This window comes from Vicia villosa, linkage group LG3 (assembly GCF_029867415.1).
Source record: "Vicia villosa cultivar HV-30 ecotype Madison, WI linkage group LG3, Vvil1.0, whole genome shotgun sequence".
In the NCBI taxonomy this organism is placed as follows: Eukaryota; Viridiplantae; Streptophyta; class Magnoliopsida; order Fabales; family Fabaceae; genus Vicia; species Vicia villosa.
In genome coordinates, this window is record NC_081182.1 from 201,711,612 (window position 1) to 201,723,043 (window position 11,432).

Here is an 11,432-nt window from a genome sequence, read left to right on the forward strand (position 1 = left end):
CAAAATCGACGTCTTTATTTATCTTGAACAAACCAAAGGTAAACAAAATTGTGAAGATGTTAATGACGATCTATTTCTAAACAAGTTTTTCTTACCTCATTTTAGATGTCGAAATGATAGTTTGAAATCGTAGGCCTGCTTTATAGATCCATTGCCAACAATTCATAACCAACAACTTTATACTCTCACTTGAATGTTAAGTTTTCGATGCTTCTAGAATAGTCGAAAAAATATCTGTCTCTAGAAAGCACAAACAAAAATTTGTTCATCCTATCCTATAAAAAAACAATGAAATAATTTAAAATAGTTATTTATACTATAAATAGAATAATAAAATAAATTGATTATAATTTTTTTTTATGAGAAATTGAAAAAATTAATTTTTTTTAACAAATTGAGATTTTAATATTTAGCTCAAAAACAAGAAAAAAAAAAAATTAAAATACTTACTTTACCTTTATTTTCAATAACCCATAAATAATTTCAGCCAAGTAGCACTCAACTCAACTCTCCCCAGAAAACCATAAGCTCGCCGGAAGATACTGCCGGTGTTGCTCATCGGCCGTCAGTAACAGTGAAGAATTCCGTTCAGGTTTGCATTTTTTTTCCTCCGAATTTTTCTTCCATGCGATTTTCCAATTCACGATTATAGCTCCTTATTCAGACTATCTGAAATAAGATTTTATGCATAACGATACACTAGATAGGGTTAAAATTTACACTATGAGGGTTAGGTAGGGATTAAGAGCTATGAAGAACAGAACAACACACACTACAGTGATTTGAATACGAGTTTACGCTCTTATTTACTTCCCTCTCTGATCTGAATCGTGAACAAGATCGCTTTGAGGGAAATTATGGCAAGATTAAAGAAAAATTGATTTTGAATTGTGAAATTGCAAGATGGAATTAGGGAAGAGGAAGTAGGATCTTCTAGTTATGTAGCACAGACACCTTTGAAAAAAAGTTGTGTCTGGGTCGATGTCAGTGACCGAAACTGACATTGACACTTGCGATTACTTTTAATTTATTTATTTTTTCAATTATTATTGGTGTCGATGTGTCAGTGTCCGTGTTGTGTTTCCAGTGTTCGTGCTTCATAGCCTTCTAGGAGCATATTTGCTAGCTGAAGTTGTTCTTTTAGCATGTTTGAATTGGCTTTTGGAAGTCCCGGAATAATTGATTCCGGGTGATTTTGAGGGGTTTGTTTTGTAAAAAGTAATCGATTCTGTCTCCAGAATTGATTCTACTTGAAGCTAGAATTTGTAGCTTCTACCTCCAGAATTGATTCTGGGTGATTTTTACACTGAAATTATTTGTTCAACTCACTTTAACATAAATGTATCAAAACATAAATCAATTCTGTCAAACTTAATTTTGTTAAAATTAATTATACCAAACTCAATTCTACTAGAATCAATTGTGTTCACCGCCAATCCAAACATTTCTATTCATTTTTCCACTCCCATATATTGTTAATTGCATTTTTTTGATGTTTCTTGCTGAGCTATGCTACTTAAATATTGCTATGGAATCTAATATATCTGGTCAGATTGGAAAATGGAACTTGACTGGATGAATATGTTTATTGGTTTTCTTTGTGACCCTATTCCTCTATATAGTATTTGCTGAATTTAGAAAAGATGCATATACACACATGTTTGATTTAGCTTATTTCATAATCTTCACTCGCAAATTTGATCTTTATCTTGAATGGCAAGTAGTGTAACGGGACTAATTAAGTGTCGTCAAATAGAGGCTATACTAAAACAGAATTCAAACAACCTTTTATTGTTCTGTCATACGCTATTTAGTACAAAGTGTTGTCAAACAGTGGCTATACAGCACAATAATGCTGCGGCAATGTAGAATTTGAACAAACTGCTACTTTCTAGAATCTGCAATTGACAACCCTATTTACTACTTTCTAGTACTAATATACTGATATGGATTCAATTAACTGTTTTTTCTTGTGACCAAACTTGGAAAGCACAGCACTAACACCCTGTAATTTTTCAGAATTTTGCTGTGTTGCTTACAGATGTTGAAGCAGTGATTCAGGAGGAAAACAAGTAAAGGAATTAATTTTTGTATCTGAATGGCAGCTTCAGCAAAATCTCTCACAACAGATGGAGACTGGACGGTTATTTTACCCCGTCGTGGAAGACAAAGGAGAAAAGATGCTGAAGTTGAAAAAATTTCGGAAGAAAAACAAGAACCATGGGCTCCAACAGATTCTCAGAAAGATCCAATAAGAGAAACAGCATTAATGCAGAAAATGGAAAGATATATTAGTAAGATTGAGAACTCTCCATTCTATCAGACTTTCAGAGATCAGATTGAAACATCAGTTTTAGATTATCTCCATATAGTTTTGGGCTCAGAGACAACTATGCAAATGGTCATTTACGGTATCGGCAGCATTGAATTGTACGAGCCGCCATGTCTGCAACTTAGCATTGCAATGTTGATGAAAAGAGACTTAAATTTGATTGGAAACATTGAGGTATTCGATCCTATTCTCTCTGTAACCGAGTCTCGGGTTTTGGAAGCTCTTGGTTGTTCTGTCATGTCCATAAACGAGCATGGGAAGCGAGAAGCTGCGAAGCCAACACTGTTCTTCATGCCTCACTGCGAAGCAGAGTTATATAACAACCTGTTGCAGGCAAATTGGAAACCGAGTTTCTTAAACAACATGGTTTTGTTTGGGAATAGCTTTGAAGAATACGAGCAGCATGTGTCATTATGCAAGAACTCGCCCGTTCTGAACTCGGTAAAACATATCTTGGCTGCCCGAAGTTTTACAAATGAAATCAAAATTGAAAAAATTCCTGAAGATTATTATAATGCATTCCATGATTCAAGTTGGCATTTTTTCAGCCCTGTCAATGAATCAGAGCTGCAATTTATCAATTCTTGATGGAGTTTATCTCGATCAATATTTTGTTGTACACTACTTTGAAATTGTTAGAACTATTACAATCTTGTACACCACTTTCTCCAAATATACTTGAGATTTGACTCATGTCTACGGATTAATGTGGAACAGTGTAAAAGTTTGTTTTCATTTGTTTGAGACATCCACTATTCCATATCACTTTTATCTGTCTATAATTTGGCAAGATAAATTTTGTTTTTATCCATTTGTATGGTTAACTAATAATATAAATTGTTGTTATTTGTATGGTTATAAAAAGTGTAAGATGTCATTATCTTTGAAAATTCGAAAATGCATTTGCTGTGTCTAGAGATGCATCACACTAATAAAGACGTTACAGTGAGACACCTCTATTTTGTTAAAAATATATCTGAAGATGCACTTTAAAATATATCTGAAGATGCACTTTAAACATTCAAATTCACATCACTCCCATTGCATACTCTAAGTTCCTTGAAGCTTTATGCAAACAGGTCTATTGTCATTTGAATTCATGTGGATTTTAGCACTGCAGTATAACTAATTACTGCTTAAACGGGTATAATAGTTGGAACCACTTTTGTGTAATATTGTTTATTTTAGACTAGTAACTTTTCAAAACTGAATTTTTCAGTGGATATATATACTTAAATAAACATTATATATAGAAAAAAGAAAAAGAGTACATAAAACCAGGGGGACATATAGCTTAAACCTAGTGAATTGAACAAAACCAACAACCTAAAGATAATTCAATAAAAAATACAAGGTAAAACAAATCTGAATTCAAAGATACATCATGGGCACAATTCAGTGAACCTGCGTACAGATACGAAACTGAAAAGTAAAAAAATGTGATTTATTAACCGAACTTTGATTAATGGATGGTGAATGAACTCGACCGTCAACACGGTATACTTGATCGAAAACACTATGGAAGTGCAATTGCTTTGTATTTTTTGATCTAATCTGCAGTGTGGACTCTTGTTCCTAATTTCGTTGTGGACTCTTGTTCCTAATTTCGTTTTTCAAATATGACAACATTTTTATGAAAGTGCATCTATAGATTTTTGAATATGCATTTCTTAATTTTTTTTGGACAAAATAAAAGTGGCTCATTGTAAAAATATGTGTATAAAAAACACGTAAGCATATCCGAAATTTAGAAGTATTTTGAAATTTTCGCTATGTTAGGGGACACGGGGCTATGTTTGGTAAGATCATAAGACACTGGGGTGACATGGGGAACGCTGCTGCATATTTAAGGTTATTTTATTGTAATTTTGAGAAACTTGTTTTTGTATATTCTATATCACAGATTTTTCACCATAATTTTCAAGTTTTCTAAACCCAAAATTAGACCCAAACATATAAAGGTTCATCGATGGTCAATAATGATTTATTTTAAACTTCGAAATAGGGTGCTAAAACGACTGTTTGTTTGTTTGACTTTAGAAGGTAAAAGTTGAAGTTTTGAGTTTGATCCCTCAAATTGTCCGTTTTGTTTAATGGAAATTTATCCCATACATCTTTGTTGTATACCAATCATCCCTAATTTTTCATATTGATAGAAATGCCCTTCTCATTATTTATATCATCTCAAATTTACATTTGGTTAAAAAAATTCACTAAAAATTCAAAAATCCGATAGTACATTTAAAATTTTTTATATAGTTTTTCCTGATACATGTGAAATTTTCGCGTTTTTATCTATTTTTTAAAATCTAATGAGTTTTTTCTAGATTTTTAAAAATCCGGTATAATTTTTTTCCTTTTTATTTATTTAAAATCCATTAAAATGCAAATAGCTCGGATATTTGTAAACTTTCAACGATATCCTGGATATTTTGAAAACCCGATATACCAGATTTTTAGCCCTCTGAAAAATTTCATAGTTTAATTTAACATACTTTTGTTAGTCACGCTTGAGGTGAATGATTCTTTTACAGATTTTACTAAATTCTTTATCATTGCTGTTGAATATATTACTTCGTTGTTTTATTTGTCTTGTGAAATATTTAATTGACTTTTGGTATCCTTAGCATAAATCATTAATTATATGTTTTAATATTGACATATATTTCTCTCCTCGACCGAGGTGTTATCATGGGTGCAATACAATCTATTAGGAGACAACATGGTAATATTATTGTTATTATTCGTTCTGATGTGGCAAATCGGCTCAAAGGAAGGAAAAATAAATTGATTAGGGGAGAGAGAGAGAGAGAGAGAGAGAGAGAGAGAGAGAGAGAGAAAGAGAGAGAGAGAGAGAGAGAGAGAGAGAGAGAGAGAGAGAGAGAGAGAGAGAGAGAGAGAGAGAGAGAGGGAGGGAGGGAGGGAGGGAGGGAGGGAGGGAGGGAGGGAGGGAGGGAGGGAGGGAGAGAGAGAGAGAGAGAGAGAGAGAGAGAGAGAAGGAAATTCCAATAACCAGAATTTCTTAGAAGGCACTTTAGTAGCAAATTTAAATGTCAATTTATGTTGATACTTGTGCCAAGCAATATTGTTTGGAGGGCAACTGTGAGATATTGGATCAAACTCTATTATGGTCGAAGGGTACCTTCTTGGTTCAACAGGATTAAGCATGAAGTCGAAGGTTGTTCACATGATGGTGTCGAAGATGCTAGGGTTGTTAGCATGTTAAATTAGGTTTTAGTGTTTAAACCCTAATTTGTTAAGTTAGCTTGTTTATTAAGTTAACTTGTGTAATGGCCCTTGTGGAAAAAGCCCATTAGTTAGTATATTAGGTTTTATTATAAATAGCATACTAGTCTCTCATCATTCCATACTACTGCAAATCCTAATTTAGGGTGAGAGAGGTTATTTGTTAATCTTGTAAACCTGTAATCTTGTTTTCTAAGAGAAAGTAAAAGAATAACAGTTATAATCAATTCGTATGTTCTTCTTCTTCCTTGTTCTTCATTCTTCCCTTGTTTTATACTTCGTTATTGGCATCGAATTCACAATAAAATGGTGCGGTGAGCATGGAGAAGATGCCTTCAACAAAGTATAAGATTGAAAATTTCACCAGAGTGAATGATTTCGGTCTATGGGGATTAAAGATGAAAGCCCTACTGGTTCAGCAGGGTTGCTTGGAAGCGTTGAAGGGAGAGGCAGCCATGAATGATGCATTAACGACAGCAGAGAAGAGGACTATGATCGAGAAAGAACACAACGCAATTTTGTTGAGCCTTGGTGATAAGGTTCTCAGACAGGTATCAAAGGAGACGATGACATCAGGGTTATGGATGAAACTTGAAAGTTTGTACATGACCAAATCACTAGTAAATCGACTCTACCTGAAGCAAGCTTTGTATTCATTCAAGATGATTGAAGATAAAGTGTTAGTCGAGCAGTTGGATATGTTCAACAAGGTGATTCTTGATCTTGAAAATATTGATGTGAAGATCGATGATGAAGATCAAGCGCTGTTACTATTGTGCGCTTTGCCTCAATCATATGCTCACTTCAAAGAAACTCTCTTGTATGGAAGGGAGTCCATGACCTTTGAAGAAGTTCAATCATCCCTGTATTCTAAGGACTTGAACGAACGAAAGGAGCATAAACCTTCGAGTGTTGGTGAAGGTTTGGCCGTTAAAGGAAAATTCTTGCGAAAGGATGGTAAGTTCGACAAGAAGAAAGACAAAAGTCAGCAGAAGTCTTATAATGGCAAAGCATCTGGTATTCGATGTTATCATTGTCAGAAGGAGGGTCACACAATAAAGGTGTTCCCTAAACGCCTGAAAGATCATGGAGGTAAGGATAATGGCAATGAAACCATTGTTCAAGATGATTTCGAATCATCTGATGTCCTTGTGGTTTCGAGCAGTGACTCTAGGAAGGAGTGGATTATGGATTCAGGTTACACTTGGCACATGACTCTAAACAAAGACTTGTTCGAGGAATTATGTAATCAAGATGGTTGATCAGTATTGCTGGGAAACAACAAAGCTTGCGAGATTGCAGATGTTGGATCTGTGAGATTCAAGCTCCATGATGATTCGATAAGGTTGTTGACTGAAGTCAGGTATGTTCCTAATTTGAAGAGAATTAGGGCCACGCCAATGAAAGGGGTCTGGTCGAATTAGGGAAACAAAATCTGCTTGGTAGAGACATAGTCGAAAAGCTGAAGTTTTGTGAACCCTGTTGTAACTCGGTGAACTGACTTTTATTTTATAAGCAACCAATGTTGCGGTGAGCAAGAGTCGCCACCGACTTTTATTTTGTCCAATGTTAGGAAAGGTAAAAAGTACAGAAAAAGACCTTTTGAAAAGAAAACGGGCTCGGGGGGTAAGTTATGAAAAGGGAAGGTGTAAGCACCCTTTTCATCCGTAGTTATCTACGGGCTCTTAACTTGTTTAGCTCATGTTTGTTTGTTTTGAGTTGAAAAGGGGCGTAAGGACTTTAGCGTAAATGCGTAGCCTTAGTTTTTGAAAGAGTATTGAAAAGATGTTTTTTAATTGAGCTAGGGAGATTAAGAGCACTACCCTAAATAGTTGGTCTTTTTCTATGCTTTTTAAAGTTCCTAGGACTATCCATACTATATAGAAGTAGGTAGTCCTTGTTTATATTGGACGTGCGGGTCATCGAGGTCGTTGAAGGCAACAGGTAGAGGTACCTTTAGCAATATTCGAAGGGACAATCATTGTTTTGTAAGCAACCATTCGAGGGACTAGATCATATTACCGAGGCAACATCGTGGGTCATCGAGGGACTTATGATCTTTACAATGATTTTAATCAAGGGACTTTGCTAATGGATACCTCTACATTTCGAGGGACACGACCTTTTTATCGAAGGCAACCAAGAGGGGCGTACCCTAAGGGTGAGTGCGTGCAAGTGTGTTGGATTCGAGTATTTAATCTTGAGTTAGGTTAGCTAGCGATTAATTAAGTTATCTTGCCATACAATCCTAACATACATCTAAGCAGTTAAATATGTGCAGAAAATTAAAGTGCACAATGTAAAGGTCCTACGCTATTACATGGCTTCGGGATGGGGGAATTACAAATTGCCAAACGGGGAAAAATTATTACAAACCCCAAACATGAAATTAAAGCGAAAATAAAAATTATATATGAAACTATCAAGTATAAAGCTTGTAAATGTCCGTAAAGCCTCAACGATAGTACCTCGCAAAAATCAAAAGAATGTTAGTACGGATGTATAAATAATGACGCATGAATAAAGAAATATTAACAATTAATCATAACTGATGAAAAAAAAATCTAAAAATATATATATATTAAAATTCTAAAAAAATCTAAAATTAAACAACATATCTTTTATAAATGAGAAGGATAAACTAACCTATTTTTAGTGTTTTTAGTAGTATGGAAAACAAGATTAATTCTAATATTTTTGTATTTTTTTGATATTTATAAAGGAAAATCAAACTAATATAGAGATTACAACTAATAAATAAATAGACTAAAAAACAAATAAAGGGAGGGTGAACTAGCAAATAGACGTTGCAATGAGGAAAATGGGCCTGCTGTTTAACTTAAGCCCATAATCACCTAAATGTGATGGAAACCCTAATAAACTAAGAGGCCAAGCGGCCGCCCTTCCTTCTCTGGTTCTTCTAATCATCTTTTTTTTTTCACGCTAAAGTCTATTTTCCTCTGTTTTATGTTCAACAAACTCTCTCTCAAACCTCACTTCTCCTCTCAAATTCTAAGCTCAATTCAATCTCTCATATCTTCCATCAAGCAAAATACACAACCAATGATTAAATTATCAACTCAACATTCAAACATTTACACAAATGAAACGGATACTGAATGAACATCAAGAAATTTGAGAGCTAAAGAGTACCGAACCTGGATTTCTTCAGTGACGATGAATCCCAAGTTGGAACCGATTGCTCTTCAGGTTCGTGCTTCTCTGTGTTTTGTTGTCGTCGGCGATTCTTCAGGTTCGGTGGTGTTGTGATGCTTGTTGGGTCTGCTACGCGTTGCTGCGCTGACGTTGTGTCAGTGACGTCGTGAACTTGTTGATGTGTTCGTTTAATCTTGATGGTGATTTCTGCTTTGAGCGTTTGGATTGCTGCATCGTATGAAACCTGCAATAGAAACAAAATATAGAACAAAATCAATACTTAATGAAATCTTATGCATTCAGGGCAATTGTATCGATGAGACAAGATGAGTATTGGTTTATGTTGGGAAGGTTTGTGTTGATGCTGAAGAGTTGTTTCCGACTGTGGTTGAATGGTGCGGTTTAGATTTCTTCGGAATTTCTCTGCAAAAAGAAAGATAATTCTTGTACACACATGGTTAAGACTTGTACACGCATGGTTAAGAGTAGTATTTACTTTAGTTGTTATCTGTAACGTATTGCAATGGATTTGTGAGAAAATAAAGTTTTTTTTTTTAATTTGTTCTAATGAGTGTTGATACAAAGCGTGATGTGAGTGATTACTTGTTAGAAGTTAGAAAAATGATTTGTTTATGTTATTAAGAAAAAGGGCTAATAATACTGTAAAGAGAAAGATCCGAAATTATGTAGTGAAGTACACATGAAAAAAGTGAAAGAAATTTATGTATAAGTATGTGTGTGATATTTACATGGTGTTGTAACGTGAATTTGTTTTGAAAAAAATGACATGGATTTTGACTAAAAAGAAATAGGATTTCGTGGTGTATATACGTGAATCTCCTACAAGAAATTAATATGACAATATAACTTTAAAATAAATTACCATCAGAAATCATCATATGGTTAAAAATCGAAAATAAGAGGGCGGCCTCATATATTAATCATCGGCCAAAAATTGTTATGAAAAAGTTTTGAGAAAAAAGAGTTTTTTAAAAAAAACGGGGAGGCCTCATATGTTAATCATCGGCCGAAATAATGTTTAAAACACGTAGAAAATTTGTATAAAAAAAAAAAGTTCTTAAAAGAATGCGAAGAAAATTGTGAGGATGGTGGATGATTGTTGGAAGGTAGTGAGGAGGTGAATTGTTAGAAAATTGTTGGTAATTGTTGATGAAAACTGTGAATGTGGAGGGCTCTATTTATAGAGTGGAATTAGGTCAAAACCAATCCTAAAAAAGGAAATGATCCAGCCCAAAGGCCCATGGATCTTTCTTGATGACCAAGATTAAGAACCTGGACGTACTTGTGTCCAGGTGCGTTCAGGTGCAAAAAAAAGATTAAAAAATAGTTCAAAAACATAGAAATGCACCAAGCGGGAATTGAACTCGTGACCTTTTGTTTGCAAGCCTTTCATTCTTACCAATTGTGCTATGTTATTTATTTGAAATAAAAACCAATTGAAAGTGTATGAAGCGTCGGCCAACATTTTCTATTTATTAAAATATATGCAATTTAAGAGTAAACTACTATATTTTAAAATAGACTTTAAATTGAATATTTATAAAACTCATGATGTTACTGTAAATGATTCCAAGATTTTTATAAAACTCAATTTTTTTTGTTTTTTAAATTGTTTTGAATTTTTGAAAAGTGCGGGCAAATTTTGGGGTACAACAGCTGCCCCTGTTCAATCTTCTTAAACCTGAAGAGGTAGATTGACATGTTTGCCATTCGTGATCTGAAGGTGGAAGATGATTGAACACTTAAGTGCCCAAAAATTTGCACTTGCCGGTTCGGGAAGTAATGATGCTGGAGATGGGCTTAAAGATGTCATTCAGATGTTGACAGAGTGTTGTCTGAGATGGGCTTAAAGATGCCATCCAAAGTCGATACTGTGTGAAGCAGATGCTTTTCAAGATGAATCATATATCTTGATTGTATCTGATGGATAATACTTTTTTGAGTATTCAGAATGAGTCGTACGCTAGACTGTATCTGAAGGAGAGGTTTAAATAGTGTCTTGAAGAAGGCTCAGAAGAAATGTCTTAAAAGAGACTACCTAGAAAGGTTCTTATAACAGATAAAAAAATTGTCTTAAACAAGACTGTGCTTTAAACAAAGCTCCAGAAGAGACGTCTAAAAAGGTTCCTATAAAGGATAGAAAATTGGTTTAAAGAAGACTGTGCTTTAAACAAAGCTCGAGAAGAATTGTCTTTAGAGAAGGCTAACTAAAAAGCTCCTTGAAAGGGCAAGAGATGTCTTAGAAAAGATTGGATAAATTTTTTAAAGAAGATTTCCTAAAGAGGTTGGGATATGTCTTAGAGAAGACTTCCTAGAAAGGCTCCTAGAAAGGATATGAAACGTCTTAAAGAAGACTACCTAGAAAGGTTCCTAGAAAGGATAAGAAACGTCTTAGAAAAGACTACCTAGAAAGGTTGATAAACGTCTTAGAAAAGACTACCTAGAAAGGTTAATAAACGTCTTAGAAAAACTACCTAGAAAGGTTGATAAACGTCTTAGAAAAGACTACCTAGAAAGGTTAATAAACGTCTTAGAAAAGACTACTTAGAAAGGTTGATAAACGTCTTAGAAAAGACTACCTAGAAAGGTTGATAAACGTCTTAGAAAAGACTACCTAGAAAGGTTAATAAACGTCTTAGAAAAGACTACCTAGAAAGGTTGATAAATGTCTTAGAAA

At 34.3% G+C, this 11,432-nt stretch overlaps 1 protein-coding gene across 2 annotated transcripts; it reads left to right on the forward strand.

Annotated features, from left to right (window-relative positions):
* Nucleotides 1-456: 456 nt before the first annotated feature.
* Nucleotides 457-3,025, forward strand: LOC131657131 (protein SENSITIVITY TO RED LIGHT REDUCED 1-like). 2 transcript variants are annotated; one of them, XM_058926612.1, is made up of 2 exons: nucleotides 457-592; nucleotides 2,020-3,025. In XM_058926612.1, the coding sequence occupies exon 2, from the start codon at nucleotides 2,099-2,101 to the stop codon at nucleotides 2,918-2,920; it is 822 nt and encodes a 273-aa protein (XP_058782595.1). In that variant the 5' UTR covers nucleotides 457-592; nucleotides 2,020-2,098; the 3' UTR covers nucleotides 2,921-3,025. The 2 variants fall into 2 exon arrangements, with proteins under 2 accessions (XP_058782595.1, XP_058782597.1); XM_058926614.1 differs by having other exon boundaries at nucleotides 487-592; nucleotides 2,042-3,025.
* The last annotated feature ends 8,407 nt before the right edge of the window (nucleotides 3,026-11,432 follow it).

What these genes read in the sequence shown, in the direction of transcription:
- LOC131657131 (XM_058926612.1), top strand. Translation starts at nt 2,099, where the DNA reads ATGGCAGCTTCAGCAAAATCTCTCACAACAGATGGAGACTGGACGGTT.